This window comes from Haliotis asinina, chromosome 5 (assembly GCF_037392515.1).
Source record: "Haliotis asinina isolate JCU_RB_2024 chromosome 5, JCU_Hal_asi_v2, whole genome shotgun sequence".
Taxonomy (NCBI): Eukaryota; Metazoa; Mollusca; class Gastropoda; order Lepetellida; family Haliotidae; genus Haliotis; species Haliotis asinina.
Window position 1 is genome coordinate 34,429,981 of NC_090284.1, and position 21,773 is coordinate 34,451,753.

Sequence of the window (21,773 nt, forward strand, 5' to 3'; positions counted from 1 at the left end):
CTCGCTTTCAATGGAAGCTCAAGTCTTTCAGATCTGCAAAACCTGTCACTTTCATCTTCGTTCTATCAGTAACATTCGTCCCTATCTCTCAGTGGATGCTACCCATGCCCTGGTCAGAGCCCTCATAATATCAAGATTGGATTATTGCAGCAGTGTATTGTTTGGCATTCCACAGAAACTCTGTGACAGACTCCAGAAAATCCAAAACACTTCTGCACACATCATTTATCGTCTCCCTAAACGCTGCCATATCAAGCCAGTACTGAAGAAGCTTCACTAGTTGTCAGTCAAAGCCAGGATCAAGCACAAGATACTGTGTTTGACCTACTTGCTCCTCAGTACTTGTCTAACATGTTATCATCATACTATAATTCACACAATCTTCGTTCCAACAGCCAGGACCTGCTCACTGTGCCCAGCTTTAGACTGAAAACTTTTGGACAGTGTTCTTTCATCTATGCAGCCCCTACTCTCTGGAACTCTCCTTCTTATAACCTCATAACTGTTGACAATTTTGACGTGTTCAAGTCAAAACTTAAAACACATTTCTTCCAGCAGTGTATCCCTTAATGTGCTCCAGTACCACTTCCGTACATATGTACATACTTGACTCTGTAGCACCTTGAGCATGTCTGTCGAGGTGAATTGGGCGCACATATATAAATATGCATCATTAGGTCTTCAGACTGAAAGTCTGGAAGACTTACTGTTATTATTCGAATATTCTTCTTCTTATTATTATTATTCCAACCGCTTTTTATTTTTGTGCCAGCTCTCCTAACTGCTGGATGTATTTCAATGAAACTTTCAGGGATGATAGCCTCTATACTGAAAGGTATACAATGAACAAAAAATCACAACTTCCGGCTTCCAGGAATGGCAGATAACCCAAAATGTGATTTTCTTCCCCCCCTAATATCTTCAAAACTATACATTTTCACCCAATGTAGACATCATTCCCTACCGACTCAATGCGAAGGGAAGTTGGCCGCCAGGATAAATTGAAAAAACTGAAATTTTCACAGATTTTCGTGTTTTGACAGTGCCTGTCTTTGAAAATCTTATTCTCCAGAACGGCATATAGCACAAGCGAGTTTGATATACCATTAGAAAGCCCATACCCCGGAAAGCTTAATTTGTTCAAGGCATCTTGATATCTTAAATAGTTTAATAGTTATCGCCCTTGAAAGTTGGTCAAATTTTCAAAGACGCGTTTTCACAGGGTTCATAAAAATGTCATAACACTGCGAAAACATGGATTTCATCATTTAAGGTACCAAACTAGAGATAATTGAATGGGGAAAATCTTTTCTTCACATTATGGTTATGTAAAAATCAATACTTCCGTCACAATTACGACTGAAACAAAATTTGCACATTTCCAGCCAGAATCAACTCAAGTTTTAACAATTCCCGTGCCGCACTGACAGGCAGATTTCTATTTTTAACGCCGCTATGGCACAGTCTAATTAGAACTCGAGTTTCTCTTCACCTGCATTACATTGGCTTAGCACTAAATGGTCACAGAAATGCATGAGCTTTAAGGAAATAGTCCATTGTGTAACAGTGAGTGAGTTCAATTTTACTCCACACTCAGCAGTATTCCAGCTCTGTGGCTGTGATATGTTAATGGTCTCGACCAAACAATCCAGTGATCAACAGCATGAGCATCGATCTGCGCAATTGGGAACTTAATAGTTGGTATATTGTTTTACGCCGCACTCAGTATTCCAGCTTTATGGCTGTGGTCTGTAAATGATCAAGTCTGGACAAGACAATCCAGTGATCAACAGCATGAGCATAGATATGCGCAAATGGGAACCTATGACTGGCCGTACCTGCATTACACTGGGTTAGCAGGTAAATGATCGAGTCTGGACCAGACAATCCAATGATCAACTGCATGAGCATCGGCCCGCGCAATATGGAACCTATGACTGGCCGTACCTACGTTACACTGGGTTAGCAGGTAAATGATTGAGTCTGGACGAGGCAGATCCAGTGATCAACAGCATGAGCATCGGCCTGCGAAATTCGGAACCTATGATAGGCCGTACCTGGTTTACACTGGGTTAGTCGGTAAATGATCGAGTCTGAACCAGACAATCCAGTGATCAACAGCATGAGTATCAACCTGCACGATTTGGAACCTATGACAGGCCGTACCTGCATTACACTGGGTTAGCAGGTCAATGATTGAGTCTGGACCAGACAATCCAATGATCAACTGCATGAGCATCGACCTGTCCAATTTGGAACCTATGACTGGCAGTACCTGCATTACACTGGATTAGCAGGTAAATGATCTATCCTGGACGAGGCAATCCAGTGATCAACAGCATGAGCATCGACATACGCAAATGGGAACCTGACAGGCTGCACCTTCGCTGTGGGTGTATGGGGGAAGTCTGAAGACCATCAGTACTGCCTTTGAGGCAATCCTAGTTATTATTATTATTATTATTATTATTATTATTATTATGGTTCACCATGAACAGTCTGCAAGTACAGGAGTTTCATTGCATGCAGGCTGCATTCATACCACATGCACAACCAAGCGGCATATTTCTACAGGCATCAAAGAGACTAGGTGTTCCCTGTTGAGGAAAAGGGTTGCTGTGTTGTCATCATATCTCTCCTGCTGGATGACTTGCCACAATTCACACAGTCAGTACAGTATGCACATGATATGCAAGGGTTCCCAACATTCTGAAGAATGTACAGGTGCAGCATGCTGGGTTCCCAGGTTTCTGACTTGTGATACTTCAGGTACATCATCTCTTACAACGTTCTGAAGCACACCTAGGTGGTTTTGATGAGTGGTTTGTAATCATGGATGAGTTTTTGCCATCACACTCAGCAAGAGTTGACAACAGTTATAGCTGTGGAAACATCTAATGGAGAATAAGGAGGAGAGGAAGACTGTTCCATGACCAGGCAAGGTTAAAGCTTCATTTGTTGCCAGAGGAATCCTACTGGAGGACACACTGCTAAGGAAACTGCTTGAGAGCACCTGTGGAAAACTCTGAAGGTGTGCTGCCCAACTACAACAATGCACCACTGAATAAGCCTGTTGTCTCCCTGTGCAATGCATAACTTTGAAGTCACCAACATCCTCTGTATTCACCAAATTTGGCACTATCCCATTTCCATCTCTGCCCAAAACCTTGTAGCACTTCATAGAAAATTCACAAAATGTCTTGAAGAAACATCACTTACACCATTGTAAAGTTGTATCTTAAAGAAAAAAAAGTGCCACAGAATGTGCAACTGATGGACAAAATGGATCAGGAATGTGGGATGTACTAAGAACAATGAAGATGTGACAACACAATTGGCAGTTGAACTAGTGACTAAGAGAAGAACAACCAGAGAAATGATTTGTCAAGAAAGTAAATGACATTTTCTTTAGAAGACTGTGTGAAAGACAAATGAAAATTCATAGTTGTGAATACATGGAACTGCACCATGCAATATGCTCCCGTGACCTTCAGATCACAGAAGCTAAACAGGACTAACTACCTACGTGAAGAAGCATGGTGACCTATATAACTTAACAAGTCATGCAGTAGCTGATAGCAAGATGGAAGGACAAGCCTCCCTTGTGGTCCCTTATACTCTCAACTCTCAGGGGAAAATACTACGGTATATTTTGGCAGGCTTATTTTTCTAATTAGTGATCACATCTCTGAAAACTTACATATTAGTAATAGTCTGTTGAACATAATACAATACACTTTTAATGAGTACTATTAAATTTATATTAGATGAGATTGATCATGCATTATATATATATACTACAGCATTGCTATAGAACATGGATTAGTGTGCTTCTATTTAGTACAACACTACAAAATATATCAAACATTCATTACAGATATCCTTAACAATACTCTGTGATTTGGATTATTTTGCTTGTATATAGTATGACACTACATGATACATCAAGCATGCATTATGCACATTGTGTTGAATAGATGATTTTGTGTCTTGTTTCTACATTGAAAGACACAAAATAATACATCAAGCATGCATTCTGTATATGTGTTAGCAGTAGTGTGTGGAATAGAATATTGGGTTTCAATACAGTACAACACTGTATCTACACAGTATGCACCACGTGATATATCAAGCATGCATTCTATATGTTAGTCTGAACAGGACTGTGTTGTATAGATAATATATGTATGGAGGTTTCTTTGATCCAGTGTTGATCACTACAGACCTGTTTAACCCCCAAACATGCCATACCATTACTTCTGCTAGAACCTTTCAGTAGTATCATATAGTGGTCCCATTCATCAGAATATGAACCAGGACAAATTTTATCATTCATTGTAAGTTCAAATAAACCAAATAGTCTTCACAATGAGGGAGCAGTATGGTGCAAGCATGACACGGGAGTGAACCACTCTGTTTTTGTCCTACAACCAAATAGTGTGACATTAATCCATCAAGCATGCATTACACTGATATAGTATACGTAGCAGTGCTGCTGTTGTCCTTCACTGACTACTACAGTGTCACATGTATGAATACCTACAGAGCAGAGTTTGGGACATGACGAAGTGAGACAGCGCTAACATTGCATGCAGTTCCCCAATCCAACATGTAATGATGTTATAGTTTACCTCAGGACAGGGGCACAGCTGGGGAGCAACAAACTGAAGCACAACATCCACTACAGCATTACAATCACAAACAACAGGTGACAAGTAAAATGTGTAAAAGGTAGAACAGTGTATGACGTCACTCCCAAGGAGACAGGACAGGTTTCCCATGGTGTGTGCCCCACATAGGGCAGTCTGTGAGGTGACTTCCACAGGGAGACAGCATAGTGTCCTATGTACTGATGTGTTTATGTGTCCCATCTGGGGCAATGTGTGAAGTGACACCCTGGAAGACAGGACAGGTGTCCCATGTGCTGGTGTGTGTATATGTCCAACATGGAACAGTGTGTGAGGTGACTCCCAGGGAGACAGGACATGTGTCCCATGTGCTGGTCTGTGTATATGTCCAACATGGAGCAGTGTGTAAGGCGACTCCCGCTCCCAGGGAGACAGGACAGGTGTCCCATGTGCTGGTGTGTGTATATGTCCAACATGGAACAGAGTGTGAGGTGACTCCCAGGAAGACAGGACCAGTGCCGAATGTGCTGGTCTGTGTATATGTCCAACATGGAACAGTGTGTGAGGTGACTCCCAGGAAGACAGGACCAGTGCCGAATGTGCTGGTCTGTGTATATGTCCAACATGGAACAGTGTGTGAGGTGACTCCCACTCCCAGGGAGACAGGACATGTGTCTCATGTGCTGATGTGTGTATATGTCCAACATGGAACAGTGTGTGAGGTGACTCCCACTCCCAGGGAGACAGGACATGTGTCCCATGTGCTGGTGTGTGTACATGTCCAACATGGAGCAGTGTGTGAATTAAGTGATTACATGTAGTGACACATTTCAGTGCATATACGGCTTAATGAGTGATGACAGGATATGAGGAACACATACACAGAGCTACGTGAGTGATGACATGTATTCTAGAACCATGGTGCGCACATATATCTATATGTGTGATAAACTGTACAACAGTAACTATATACAGCAAGCATACCTATGGCTGTTGTTATTTCTTGAGTTTGTCAGACTACTCCATGTAAAGAAATAAACTATGTGTCAGTTCAGCAACAATCAATTATTCATATCATTATCACCATACAAACAAGTTAACTTGACAGTTCATGCACTGCAGAGCCTTCATTTTTTTCTCAAAGAATATTGGCACATGAGAGATCTTACATTGCATCATTTTAAACTATGCTACATATTGTGAGCTGGAAAATTCATATTCACATTCATATTATTCACATTAAACACGCCATGATTAAGTTCAAAGAACTGAAGATGGTTGTTTAAGTTGTAAGGCCCATGGAGAAGCTTACCTTGACTGACTCCGGCTGAGCACCTCAGGCCGACCTCCACACACCATCTGGTAATACTGCCAACAGAAGCACATACACATATCAGGCTCCAAGACTTCCCGCTTGCCACAAACTTTTAGTAGGTTCAACAATGTGTGGGGTCTAAGTGAGGTCAGTGAACTTAACGTCTTGGTGGGCAAGCAGATTCAGCCTCAACAAAGGTAGAGTTACCTCCCCTTGAATAATGAATGCAAAATGTCTGCACTTGTCAATTACACAGTTGCCAAACCATAGTTAAATGAGTGACTTAGACATGGTATTATGACATTCCCAGTAACACAGCTGCATGGAGATTGGTGCATATAATACACACAGATGATGACTTCTGATAGCTCTTTCCTTATGCCAAGAAGGTGCAATGAGCACCACTAAATCTGGTTAGATATATGTTCCTTATACAGTGGAAGCTGTCTAAACCAGCACTCTCTGGGACTGAAGAAATAATACGGTTTAGACAATGTGCTGCATTGTAGAGCTGATGATAAATGTACAAGCCAACAATGGGACTGACATTTTGTGCTGGTGTTGACAACTTGCCAGATTGGACAGATGCCGGTTTTGACAGCTTCCACTGTATATGTGTATTTTGATTTAGAATTCCTAGTGGAACAACATTATCTTTGTGTCTCTTTGCTGTCTGCATGGTAAATAGCAACTAAATATTTTATGCTTCCTGTACAAATCATGTTGTCAGAAGCTCCAATATTGGGTCCTGCTCAACTGTACTACTGTCAGATCATGGTGGAAAATAGGTGTACTGTTTGTTTTGGGATGATTTGTATATGAAAAATTGTGTATCAAGTATAAAGGAATTACATTTCACATAAAACCCTGGATGAATCACTTGTCAATCCTCCATCACCTGTGACACCTGCTCACATATTACAATATTTGATGTTATTAGCTGCCTGGTTCTCTGGTCTACCAGTCAGTGAGCAGGTCCCACAGTGTCTTCAAAATACGAAACAGAAACAAAACAACTCCTCAGTTGAACTGGTCGATCTAAAGAAACTAAATATACTACTTGCTTCATATACTGACAAGAGGTCTTCTAAATTCTTGCGTTTGTCTTGCAGTCTCATGAAACAAGTGAGGAAAGCTTGCACTGCTTTTTAATAAAACTTCTCTGAAAAAAACTGTGTTAAGTGGTCTGTCTCAGGCCATATGTAATACAGTGATCACCAGAAAGTAGCATGCTTGCAATCTGAATATTTACTGAATATTACCATAGATAAACTGACCCCATAGATAAGCCAACCCCTAACTTAACTCTTAAAATCAGCATCCAAATGGTATGTTTCACATATAAATCAATCCCCTGCAATGTGGGACCTAATCATGGCCATCTCAGAACTGGCAGTTTATTTCGCTACATATCATATTTACTGCAACTGTATGATCACATATCAACAAATTGGCTTGCTTATTTCACCGTGTTCCATGGCATACAACAACTGCTTACCATGTACATAGGGTACGTCCCAACCATGACAGCACCTATCAACAATCAGGTACTGATTACCACCTTGTAATCTACGGACTGCTAGTTTACAATCACATCAGTGAAAACGTGTGAATTTAAATGGCATGCTTATTTCACCTCATTATGTGTGCGTACAACTTCTGCTTTCCATGTTCGAGAGGGTGTGTTTAAATTTAGTGTTGATTATACGTATTTAACATTTATGGTGCCAAATCTGTAATTAAAATTGATTAATTTAGTAATAGCATATATTTCTTTTGGTAAAATAATAATTTTAGGTATAATATTTTACTGACCACTACATCAGAATTCATTCCATTATATTATTGTGAAAATTAGGCTCAGATGATCACTGTTTACAGCTCTATATACGAGACAAATACACATGGTAGTCTGAATCCCTGCATATAATAGAATGCCCAGGAAAAACAAATTAGAACTGAAAAAGAAATAATCTTGCCTAGTAATGTTTAATTGTAAATCTGAAATCTTCACTGACAAATTCGTTTTCTCTTGTTTGTTCAAGTGTAAGGATATGATGTCGTTTTCTTATTGGTCACCAGAAAAAGTTTGAAGGTGTTACCAATAGATAAGCTGATCCCCTCCTACTGTACTCCTTTTAGTTCTTCAAGATTTGTCTCATCTACGGTAAAATATGGTTGGCTGAAAAAAGGACTTACGTCATCACTCTGGTGGAACAGGGGAAGGAAGTTGTTCTCCAGCAGATTGTATGCATGCTCGTATGCCCTGAAACAGATGATGCAAATCTTACTGCTTCCTGACATCACTACGCCGAGACATTGGCAAGCAACTTGTAATGTAACACAGAAGGAAGGATGAGGGACTAGGTTAGCTGCAATGTACTTACAGGAAGGACAAATGACTAGGTCTGCAGAATGTACTTACAGGAAGGACAAATGACTAGGTCAGCAGAATGTACTTACAGGAAGGACAAATGACTAGGTCAGCAGAATGTACTTTCAGGAAGGACAAATGACTAGGTTAGCAGAATGTACTTTCAGGAAGGACAAATGACTAGGTCTGCAGAATGTACTTACAGGAAGGACAAATGACTAGGTCAGCAGAATGTACTTTCAGGAAGGACAAATGACTAGGTCAGCAGAATGTACTTTCAGGAAGGACAAATGACTAGGTCAGCAGAATGTACTTACAGGAAGGACAAATGACTAGGTCAGCAGAATGTACTTACAGGAAGGACAAATGACTAGGTTAGCAGAATGTACTTTCAGGAAGGACAAATGACTTGGTTAGCAGAATGTACTTACAGGAAGGACAAATGACTAGGTTAGCAGAATGTACTTACAGGAAGGACAAATGACTAGGTTAGCAGAATGTACTTTCAGGAAGGACAAATGACTAGGTCAGCAGAATGTACTTACAGGAAGGACAAATGACTAGGTCAGCAGAATGTACTTACAGGAAGGACAAATGACTAGGTTAGCAGAATGTACTTACAGGAAGGACAAATGACTAGGTCAGCAGAATGTACTTACAGGAAGGACAAATGACTAGGTTAGCAGAATGTACTTTCAGGAAGGACAAATGACTAGGTTAGCAGAATGTACTTTCAGGAAGGACAAATGACTAGGTCAGCAGAATGTACTTACAGGAAGGACAAATGACTAGGTCAGCAGAATGTACTTACAGGAAGGACAAATGACTAGGTTAGCAGAATGTACTTTCAGGAAGGACAAATGACTAGGTCAGCAGAATGTACTTACAGGAAGGACAAATGACTAGGTTAGCAGAATGTACTTTCAGGAAGGACAAATGACTAGGTCAGCAGAATGTACTTTCAGGAAGGACAAATGACTAGGTCAGCAGAATGTACTTACAGGAAGGACAAATGACTAGGTCAGCAGAATGTACTTACAGGAAGGACAAATGACTAGGTTAGCAGAATGTACTTTCAGGAAGGACAAATGACTAGGTTAGCAGAATGTACTTTCAGGAAGGACAAATGACTAGGTCAGCAGAATGTACTTACAGGAAGGACAAATGACTAGGTTAGCAGAATGTACTTACAGGAAGGACAAATGACTAGGTTAGCAGAATGTACTTTCAGGAAGGACAAATGACTAGGTCAGCAGAATGTACTTTCAGGAAGGACAAATGACTAGGTCAGCAGAATGTACTTACAGGAAGGACAAATGACTAGGTCAGCAGTGTTGTACTAAAGCCAAGATGAGGACTAACTCTGCTGCAATGTCGTACTAAAGCCAAGATAGGGGACTAACTCAGCTCTAATGTTGTAGTAAAGGTAACTGACAAAAGGCATGAGTAACAGAAGTAAGTATACATACTTTTAAAAAGCAAAATGTCTTCTTGAGTTCTTGTGAATATGCTTTGATGATTCAAAACCAGTAACTTTTCCTAAAACCATACAGCATGGTGTTCATCTCTTGACTTACTTGAACAGTGGGGTGGATGTCCGCAGTTTGATTACCCCATCAGGAGGACCTTTAATGACTGCAAAAAAATTGAAAACAAACAAACCTTGAACTGAAATACTTTGATTCATGGAGTCTGCTTTCCATTGTAGTTGTTCACAAATGTATGTGATTTGTGATGGTATCAGTCTCAGAACTGTATGACATCATAAAATGTGGACCAATTTATCACTTTCATTATACCAACATTTGTAACGTGCCAATGTCCAGCTCAGCTGCTCAAAGGTGTATTGATTATTTCTTGATCTTTGTATGTCAAACTCACATCGCAGTCTCAATTTCAACTACCTGGGTTGGGGGTTGTGGGGGAGAGGGAGGGAGAGAGGGGAGCCATGCATCTCTTGCAGCCATTAGGGTGCACCCATCCTTATGAGGTTCCCATGAACAGCTGACAGGATTGGGACACATAGTCACAACATTTTGTCCAAGTTTTACTGAACCTGCAACTAGGTGTTTGCATGTATTCACATGCCCACCTTCTGGTCATTTACCTATGGATTCCTGTGTTGTTTTAAGTGCACAGGGTTGCATACTGTACATTGTAGAACAATCGTGTTTAATAATACTTAAGTTGCTTAATTTGTTCAAGACATTTTGATATCTTGAATAGTTTCAGAGTTAACACCTTTGACAGTTGGTCAATTTTTCCTAGACACGTTTTCAAGGGGTCCATGAAATTGTCATAACTCAGCACAAACACAATGGATTTCATCGTTCAAGGTACCTAGGATATTTGAATGGGAAACATCTTTGCTTCACATTATGGTTATATAAAAATCAATACTTATGTCACTATCACAACATAAACACAAACTTTAAGCAATAATCAACTCAAGTTCTAACAAAATGTTCCTGTGCCTGCACCGACAAAGAAATTTCTATTATTAACATCGCAATGGCACAGTCTAATTAGAACTCGAGTTTCTTTTCAACTGAGGCACACTGGATTATTACTGAATGTTCACAGAAATACTCGTACATCAGCGTCAAGGAAATAGTCCCTTCTTTAACAGGCCATATCTCCAATGCTCTTAGGTCTACAGTAAAAAAAATTGGTGCTCTGGCAATGTCAGGATTTAATCTTTCCAGTAGTTTGTTTATTTGACTGTACCTTCCTGTTTGTTTTTCTGCAGTTTGTCAAATTTGTGTTTGTGTCAGTAATGTTAAATCGGTGCCAAATTAATGTGAAAACACTGTAATGGACGGTGCATCTGGCATCCAAAGAAACTGTCCAAGTGAAGATATACACAGTGGAAAGATTGATATGATGGATAAAAAATCTCGGCTTCCAGTAAGGGCAGATAACCCAAAATGTGAAAATCTTTCACCCTGAATATCTCCAAAACTATAAGAGATAAATGGACCAAATGTAGACATCATTCCCTATCGATTCAAAACACAGCAAAAATTGGCCGGTAGGTGAAATCTTTGAAAAAACTGAAAGTATTGCCAATTTCCGCATTTTGATGGTTACTGAAAATCTTCTTCTCCAGAACGACATAGAGAACAATTGGTCTTGATACACTGTTAGAAAGCCCATACCCTGGAATGCTTTATTTGTTCAAGGCATCTTGATATCTTGAATAGTTTCGGAGTTAACACCTTTGACAGTTGGTCAATATTTCCTACATGCATTTTCATAGGGTTCATAAAAATTCATAAGTTTGCGACAACACAATGGATTTCATCGTTTAAGGCACCAAAATGTAGATAATTGAATGGGAAACATTTTTTCTTCACATTATGGTTATGTAAAAATCAATACTCATGTCACCATTATGACACAAACACATTTTTCACATATCCAGCAAGAAACAACACAAGTTCTAACAAAATGTTCCCATGCCTGCACTGACAAAGAGATTTCTATTTGAAACATCATGATGGCAGAGTCTAATTAGAACTCAAGTTTCTCCTCAACTGAGTCACACTGCATTACCACTGAATGTGCACAGAAATACATGAGCATCAAGGAAATATTCTTTTTATAACAGACCGTAGCTCTGCTGTTCTTAGGTGTACAGTCAAAACAATTAGTGTCACGATTTAATCTTTACAGTAGTTTGTTTATTTGACTATGCCTTCCTGTTTGTTTTTATGCAGTTTGTGAATTTTGCATTTGTGTCAGCAGCACTGAATCAAAGTCAAATTAATCTAAAAAACACTGTAATAGATCGTCCAGCTCGCATCCAGAGAAACTGTTCAAGTGAAGATAACCACGGTGGATGTATCGGGGAAGTGTGAAGATCGTCAGTATTCCCCAGAAGGCAATCTTAGTTGTTGTTGTTATTATTACATCATTATTATTAGCACACAAAGCTGACTACAAGGATTTTACACCTAGTCACACATGGGCTTGATCATAGCACCTAAAGCTTGTTGGATTACTAGCCTGGCGCCTTAGACAGCTTGCCCTCCATGAACAATTTATGACATCATTGTTTCTCATAAAAACATTACCAACCTCCTTCAAGTTCTTTGATGATTTGTTCATCAAACTTTATCCTGTCTAAGGCTGTGGGAGCACAGTAGCTGTTGTAGAGATCCTTGGCCATGTTGTGAAGTTCCACAAACTCACTCTGAGACACACTGGGACTCAGGATACGCTCATTGAAATCATCTGCAGGCACATGTAGAACTCATGCAGTACTGTTATACAGGTAGGAAAGAATCTTATACATACCAATGAATTCACCATACTATTGGAACTGTTCTCTACACTTTGCTGCAAGTGATCACAAGTCACTGATACCAGTGCAATCATTTATCACTTGTATTCATGCATATATCTTTTCAAAATATCTCAGAATCTAAAGTTGATTGTGTGATGGCACCATCACATACATTCATACTCTTAATACACCTCTATAAACTAAACAAGAGTCATCAGAAGATGACATATCCCCCCAGACCCCACATATTTGAAAGGACAAATCATCGGACAGTTACTTATTTTGCTTTTAGACCAAGTCTGAATTGTTTCCATGAAATTCAGGAAAAGTATAAATGCCATATATCTGTAATCAGAAAAAGTCACCATTTCAAGATCTGTCTCGTATATCTGCCAAGATCTTTTGAAAGATATGAAATGGTTTTCAAGCTGTGCTCTGGAAACAAAGTCAGCAACATGTTCATGGAACCGAGAAAATAATAAAGAAAGATGAAATAGCAAAAGGCACCACTTTGGGGTCTGCCACACATATCTACCAAGTTTTACTCACAGATATTAAGAAGTTTTTCAGTTCTGCTCCAGAAACGAAACATACCTCTCACTTTTGAGAGTAAGTCAAAAACGTTTCCATGGGAACTGAGAAATTGATAAATCACTAAAACCAGGAAATAGTAAAAGGCACCACTTTAGGTTCCGATTGATATATATATACCAAGTTTTGCTGAAAAATATTTAAATGAAGCCCATACCTCCAGTAAGTCCAAAATGTTTCCATGGAAACCAAGAAAATAATAAATCACAAAAACCTGTACACAGCAAAAGGCACCACTCTGGGGTCTGCCACACATATCTACCAAGTTTTGCTGAAAGATATTTAGAAGTTTTTGAGTTCTGCTCCGGAAACGAAACACACGTCTCACTTTTGAGACAAAGTCGGAAACGTTTCCATGGAAACCGAGAAAGCAATAAATCACAAAAACCTGTTAATAGCAAAAGGCACCACTTCAGGTTCTGACTGATATATCTACCAAGTTTTGCAGCAAAATATTGAACAGATTTTGAGTTCTGCTCCGGAAACGAAACACACCTCTCACTTTTGATACAAAGTCTGAATCGTTTCCATGGAAACCGAGAAACTAAGAAATCACAAAATCCTGTAACTAGCAAAAGGCACCATTGCAGCTTCTGATAGGTATATCTACCAAGTTTTGGAGAAAAATATTGGAAAGATTTTGAGTTCTGCTCCAGAAACAATGCTAATTCCTCCATTTTGAGAATAAGTCAGAAACATTTCCATGGAAACCGAGAAAATAATAAATCACAAAAACCTGTACACAGCAAAAGGCACCACTTCGAGGTCTGTCACATATATCTACCAAGTTTTGCAAAAACAATATTGAACGTTTTTTGAGTTATGCTCCGGAAACGAAGGCTGCCCCACCACTAGACTAACACCAAAATGTTCCATGGAAAAATGAAAAAAATAAAAATGCCAAAACTCTGTAAATAGCAAAAGGCACAACTATAGGTTGAGATCATTATATCTATCAAGTTTGGTCTAAAAATATTGAACAGTTCCTGAGTTATGCTCAGGAAACAAAATGATTACGGACGGACGGATGGATGGACGGACGGACAGAGGACATATGAGAAGCTGTGAGTATTTATTGGAATGTCTTTATGACTGATAGGCAATTCACAAGAATTGCTATTGAATCTCCAGTGTCTTTTATACAATGCCATGCAAAACTGAGTTCAGACATGGCACCACAGCACAGCAATAAATGGCATAATAAACACAGCAGCTCAAGATCATCATTACTGCTTGGATATAAGCTGAACTGAACAAGAAAGTTTTACTGACAGATATTAGTAGGTTTTTGAGTTGTGCTCCGGAAACAAAACAGATCTGTCAATTTGAGACTAAGTAAATCATAAATCACAAAAACCTGTAAATAGCAAAAGGTAGCACTTTAGGTTCTGACTGATATATCTGCCAAGTATTGCAGAAAAATATTGAGCGGTTTTATTGTTCTGCTGCAGAAACGAAGCCCATCCCTCCATTTGGAGACAAGGTCAAAAATGTTTCCATGGAAACCAAGAAAAAAAAGAAGAAGAAAAAAAACAACAACTGTAAATAGCAAAAAGCACCACTTTGGGGTCAGCCACACATATTTACCAAGTTTTGCTGGAAGATATTAAGATGTGCTCCGGAAACGAAACACAACTCACTTTTGAGACTAAGTCCAAACATTTCCATGGAAATCGAGAAAATAAGAAATCACAAAAACCTGTAAATTGCAAAAGGCACTACTTTAGGTTCAGACTGATATATCTACCAAGTTTTGCAAAAAAATATTGAACAGTTTTTGAGTTATGCTCTGGAAATGAACCCACCTCACCATTTGACTAAGACTAAAACGTTCCATGGAAAAACAAAAAAAAACATAAACATGCCAAAAATCTGTAAAATACCAAAAGGCACAACCATAGCTTGAGATTACTGTATCTATCAATTCTGGTCTATTTTCGGTTTTTTGAGTTGTGCTCTGGAAACAAAATGATTACAGACGTACACTAGTAAACACTAGTAAATGCAAAGTGCTATTTCAAGCCAAAATATTTAAGTGTAGTACAGCAACTCACCACAGGCTAAACAAAACTGTAGAACATTGACTGCTGCCTCGCTCTTGAGGAACTGCATAAATGAGTACAGCAACTCAGGTGTGTCCTTGTTGATAACATCCTTCAGCTCAAGGCGAAGACACTATAAACACACCAAAAACTTAACACTACACAGACAACAGTTCACACACTACAAACACAGACAACACTTCAAACACTACACCCACACACAATACTTAACACTACATAGTCAACACTTTACACACTACACTCATAAACAATACTTAACACTACACAGACAACACTTCACACACTACACACACAGACAGCACTTCACACACTACACCCACACCCAATACTTAACACTACATAGTCAACACTTTACACACTACACTCATAAACAATACTTAACACTACACAGACAACACTTCACACACTACACACACAGACAACACTTCACATACTACACACACCACCAATACTTAACACTACACAGTCAACACTTCACACTCTACAGACAAAACCAATACTTCACACACTACAGACACACCCAAAACTTAACGCTACACAGACAATAATTCACATACTACAGACACAAACAACACTTTATGCACTACAGACACAGACAATACTTCATGCACTACAGACACAGAAAACACCTCACACACTATAGACACAGACAACAATTCACACTACAAAGACAATACTTCATGCACTACAGACAGACAACACTTCACACTCTACAGACACAGACAACACTTAACACTACACAGACAACACTTGACCCACTACAGACACAGCCAATACCTCATGCACTATAGACACAGACAACACTTGACCCACTACAGACACATCCACCATTTCCAACATGTCAAACAGTGTCAGTAATTTATACCACTGTCATACCACAATCTGCCAAAGGCCACAATGAATAATTTTTATCCCAGTGCAATATAGCTCACCTAGATAAGAACTCTACTATCTAATGGTCATTAAATGCAGTAAGTAAACAAAATATATTCAATAATATTCTGCCCAAAAGTGAAGATGAACAATGTCTGGGGTAATACTATATAACTTTGAGGACAACAACCTCTGCTGTAATACTATATAACTTTGTGGACAACAACCTCTGGGACAATACTATACAATTGTGTGGACAACAACCTTTACTGTAAAAACAACATAACTCTGTGGACAACAACCTCTGGGGTAATACTATATAACTTTGTGGACAACAACCTCTGCTGTAATACTATATAACTTTGTGGACAACAACCTCTGGGGTAATACTATATAACTTTGTGGACAACAACCTCTGCTGTAATACTATATAACTTTGTGGACAACCTCTAGGGTAATACTATATAACTTTGTGGACAACAACCTCTCCTGTAGTACCATATAACTTTGTGGACAACAGACTCCGCTGTAATACTATGCAACTGTGTGGAAAACAACCTCTGGGGTAATACTATTTTATCTTTGTGGACAACAACCTCTGCTGTAATACTATATGACTTTTTGGACAACAGCCTCTGGGGTAATACTATAAAACTCTGTGGACAACAACCTCTTCTGTAATGCTATATATCTTTGTGGACAACAACCTCTGGGGTAACATTATTTTATCCTTGTGGACAACAACCTCTGCTGTAATACCATATAACTTTGTGGACAACATCCTCTGCTGTAATAAAATATAACTTTGTGGACAACAACCTCTGCTGTAATGCTATGTATCGTTGTGAACAATAACCTCTGAGGTAATACTATATAACTTTGTGGACAACAACCTCTCATTTATTTCTACTATTGTGAGAATAGTCTAAGAACTGTATCATATTTGTACCCAAAATCCCCCCATAATATATGTTAAGTCCAAGGATGTCACACTATAACATAGATCTTTATTTGGGTTTTAACACCATGAAGGCGTAGTGAAGTGAGGGCTCACCTTCAGAAAGCAATGATATTCCTGCAACTGTCCCAGCTTTTATAACTTAACATGGATGTATGACAGTAGCAGCTAAGATAACATGGTCGTATGACAGTAGTAGCTAAGATAACTTGGATGTATGACAGTAGTAGCTACGATAACTTGGACATATGAGAGTAGTAGCTAAGATAACATGGACATATGACAGTAGTAGCTAAGATAACATGGACATATGACAGTAGTAGCTAAGATAACCTGGACGTATGATAGTAGTAGCTAAGATAACCTGGATGTATGACAGTAGTAGCTAAGATAACATGGACATATGACAGTATTAACTAAGATAACATGGACACATGACAGTAGTAGCTCAGATAACTTGGACATATGACAGTAGTAGCTAAGATAACATGGACATATGACAGTAGTAGCTAAGATAACATGGACATATGACAGTAGTAGCAAAGATAAAATGGATGTATGACAGTAGCAGCTAAGATAACTTGTAAGCATACTGAACTTGATGGATAATGACAACAGCTGCAGTCTTGAGAAAATGGACCACTTACTGACTTGTTCTGGTTCAAAGGCTGAGCAAAAGACTCCAGAAAGGGCACCATGGGAGATGGAGGCTCCTGGGCTTCAGGGGGCTGAAAGTACAACAGCAACAACATTCAGTGAAATACTGCACGACAGAGAATCAATTATCTTGTAACTTCCATCCTGCATCAGAGAAGAAGGCAACCTGTACATCAGAATGTGATGTATCTTCAGACAACCCTTTACTGGGGAATGATAGGTCTCTTTTATGGCAAGTGTGATATTTGCATATTCTGAAGTGGACTTTATGTCCAGTCTCTCCCTTTCAGATACCATTATTACATCCACACAAAAAGCATTGAATAGAATCTCTGGCAAACCCAAACTGTCAGAAAATTATCTTGGAAACATGCCATTGCACCTTCAATAAAGACACAGGCATGAGGGATACTCACTGGAGTATCATCCAAGAAGATGAGGATCAAGTTGTTTACCAGATCCTGCAACAAAGAGGGGAGTATGTTGAATGCTCAAATCTAATTAGTTGTAACTTTTTACTCAAATGTACATTAGAATACAATCAGTATCACTAATGAGGCATACATATCTGTTAATGTGAATCGAATCACAGCACAGTAGTCATACAGACCGGGTTAGCAACTGCATCGACTGCAGGCAACAGCACCGAGCCTGCCAACATCTCTCTCAACAGCGCACAGGTGCTTCTGGAAACAAAATAACACACAAATAAACACAGCTTGAAACAATAAACACAACAACTTTGAACACTGGATCGTATGTCTGTCAACGTAAGGAAGAAGCTATCAGTGTTGGGCCACAGGATGTAGGTAAAGAGACACTCTATCAATGGTACCTACTTCGAGTGCAGGGCCTGAGGTCTGAGGATGTAGGGAAAGAGATACCCTATCAGTGTTACCTACTTTGAGCGCAGGGCCTTTGGTTTGAGGATGTAGGGAATGATACCCTATCAGTGTTACCTACTTCGAGTGCAGGGCCTGAGGTCTGAGGATGTAAGGAAAGAGACTCTCTGCCATTCTCCTGAGATACTCCAGTTCTGCTTTCCGACTCCACATTGCTACATGAATGTCTTGTCCCAGGTAGTCAATGACACACTGCTGGAAGTCAGTGGCACCTTCAGCTGAAACAGGAGGACATGAATCCTGTGCAGTCATACTGAACAGTATCCATTATGAGAGCTGCATCGTGTAGATATCTCAGCTGTTACAACACCATAACAAAAGACTTAGGTTAAAGAAAAGGTTAACATAAAGGTGAGGTCAACATTACTTTCAATCATTCCACAGTTATATAGCAAAATGCATGTACACTTGTGTATACAACAGGTAACTCACCATGTATCTTGGCCTGTATACAACAGGTAACTCACCATGTAGCTTGCCTGTATACAACAGGTAACTCACCATGTATCTTGGCCTGTATACAACAGGTAACTCACCATGTAGCTTGCCTGTATACAACATGTAACTCACCATGTATCTTGGCCTGTATACAACAGGTAACTCACCATGTATCTTGGCCTGTATACAACATGTAACTCATCATGTATCTTGGCCTGTATACAACTGGTAACTCACCATGTATCTTGGCCTGTATGCAGCAGTCAAGATGTTCTATGGCTGCCTTCACCAGTTTATGGATTACTAGTTTAGGTATATCGAGCTGAAAGTATATCAGAGGACAATGTACAGATGTCTTCATAAGCTAAATCATTATATATAGGAAAAGCATTACAAAGTTAAATGGAGAGTACCTTCTTAGCTCTACGTAGAAACACAGCTGCAATGAATCGGATGTTGCTCCTCAGTTCATCTGCAAACTCCTCATCTGTGCTGAGGTCCCTGCAACCATCCACCCCAAGACATAATTCTTATATGGAAACAGACAACAAATTAACAAGTACACAGCAAAAACAGATGAGGAAAACAATGAAGAAATACTCAAGGAATTCTTGATATTAGATTTACCAGAAGAATGATGTTAATGCCTGGACACTGCTGCCAAAATAAACCCATGTAGAAACATACACATTCACACAAGATATGATAGTTGTGTATTGGATTGCAGTATTGGATACACTGCGAGATAGAGTAAGTACACAGTCACACTCTATAGTCATTTACTGTACTGCATGATGACAGATGAAAAATGACAACTTACTTATACCATGTGTAGACAAACTCCTTGAAAATAATACTGAAAAACTGAAAGTCATAGAAAGAAAAGTATTAGAATACAATTGAACAAACAGATATTTCTGTAATGAAGTCAAGTTAGGCTTAGGTATGCAGGAAAACTGAAAACATCTGGCAGTGCTGCACTTGATCTACTAACAGTCTGACTATTTAGAAGAAGGAAAACAAAACACTTGCCAAACACAATGTTAACTAAATAACCTTATACTGAGGAAGTGAAAATCAATAGATCTGCCTCAAGACTTTGTCAGCGCTTTGAATCGAATAAAGTCATCCCTACCCACACACTGTCCTCTCCATGAACCATTTCAACATACAATTTCCTCCCCATGTACCATCTCTCCAGACACCTCCCTCCACATGTACCATCTCCTCAGACACCTCACTCCAATGTACCATCTACCCAGACACCTCCCTCCACATGAACCATCTCCCCAGACACCTCCCTCCACATGTACCATCTCCCCAGACACCTCCCTTCTCATGTGCCATCTTCCCATACATCTCCCTCCCCATGTACCATCTCCCAAGACACCTCCCTCACCATGTAGCATTTCCAAAGACACCTCAATCACCATGTAACATCTTCCCCAACATCTCCCTCCACATGTACCATCTCCCCAGACACCTCCCTCCACATGTACCATCTTCCCAGACATCTCCCTCCTCATGTACCATCTCTCCATATACCTCCCTCCACATGTACCATCTCTCCATACACCTCCCTCCACACGTACCATCTTCCCAGACACCTCCCTACACATGTACCATCTTCCCAGACATCTCTCTCCACATGGACCATCTCCCTTGACATCTCCCTTCCCCATGTACCATCTCTCCAGACACCTCCCTCCACATGTACCATTTCCGCAGACACCTCCCTCCACATGTACCATCTTCCCCAACATCTCCCTCCTCATGTACCATTTCCCCAGACATCTCCCTTAACATGTACCATCTACTCAGACACCTCCCTCCATATGTACCATCTCCCGAGACACCTCCCTCCCTATGTAACATCTCTCCAGAAACCTCCCTCCACATGTACCATTTCCCCAGACATCTCCCTCCACATGTACCATTTCCCCAGACATCTCCCTCCACATGTACCATGTCCACAGACACCTCCCTCCACATGTACCATCTTCCACGACACCTCCCTCCTTACGTACCATCATCACAGACACCTCCCTCCACATGTACCATCTTCCCCAACATCTCCCTCCACATGTACCATTTCCCCAGACACCTCCCTCCACATGTACAATCTACCCAGACACCTCCCTCCACATGTACCGTCTCCACAGACATCTCCCTCCCCATGCAGCATCTCCCCACACACTTCCCTGCACATGTACCATCTTCCCAGACACCTCCCTCCACATGTACCATCTCCCCCAGCATCTCCCTCCACATGTACCATCTCCCCAGACATCTCCCTCCCCATGTACCATCTCCCCAGACACCTCCCTCCACATGTACCATCTCCCCTGACAACTCCCTCCCCATGTACCATCTCCCCAGACATCTCCCTCCACATGTACCATCTCCCCAGACATCTGCCTCCACATGTACTATCTCCACAGACACCCCACTCACCATGTAATATTTTCCCCAACATCTCCCTCCACATGTACCACCTCCCCAGGCACCTCCCTTCACATGCACCATCTTCCCCAACATCTCCCTCCACATGTACCATCTCCCCAGACATCTCCCTCACAATGTAGCATCTCCCCAGGCACCTCCCTACACATGTACCATCTTCCCCAACATCTCCCTCCACATGTACCATTTCCCCAGACATCTCCCTCACAATGTAGCATCTCCC

At 40.2% G+C, this 21,773-nt stretch overlaps 1 protein-coding gene across 3 annotated transcripts in view; it reads right to left on the bottom strand.

Moving 5' to 3' along the window:
- Positions 1–21,773, bottom strand: part of LOC137284094 (sorting nexin-14-like) — a 75,565-nt gene that overhangs the window by 21,900 nt on the left and 31,892 nt on the right. Inside the window, exons 5-17 of one of the 3 annotated variants that reach the window (XM_067815772.1) lie at positions 19,908–19,951; positions 19,501–19,588; positions 19,325–19,409; positions 18,711–18,867; positions 18,358–18,433; positions 18,164–18,208; positions 17,738–17,818; positions 15,251–15,371; positions 12,398–12,553; positions 9,895–9,952; positions 8,143–8,209; positions 5,941–5,996; positions 4,632–4,664 (exon numbers count right to left, since the gene is read on the bottom strand). In XM_067815772.1, coding sequence (XP_067671873.1) covers positions 4,632–4,664; positions 5,941–5,996; positions 8,143–8,209; positions 9,895–9,952; positions 12,398–12,553; positions 15,251–15,371; positions 17,738–17,818; positions 18,164–18,208; positions 18,358–18,433; positions 18,711–18,867; positions 19,325–19,409; positions 19,501–19,588; positions 19,908–19,951 — 1,067 coding nt within the window. Of the gene's footprint in view, positions 1–4,631; positions 4,665–5,612; positions 5,646–5,940; positions 5,997–8,142; positions 8,210–9,894; positions 9,953–12,397; positions 12,554–15,250; positions 15,372–17,737; positions 17,819–18,163; positions 18,209–18,357; positions 18,434–18,710; positions 18,868–19,324; positions 19,410–19,500; positions 19,589–19,907; positions 19,952–21,773 lie in introns of all 3 variants that reach the window. The other 2 variants (XM_067815773.1, XM_067815774.1) reach the window with 2 other exon arrangements.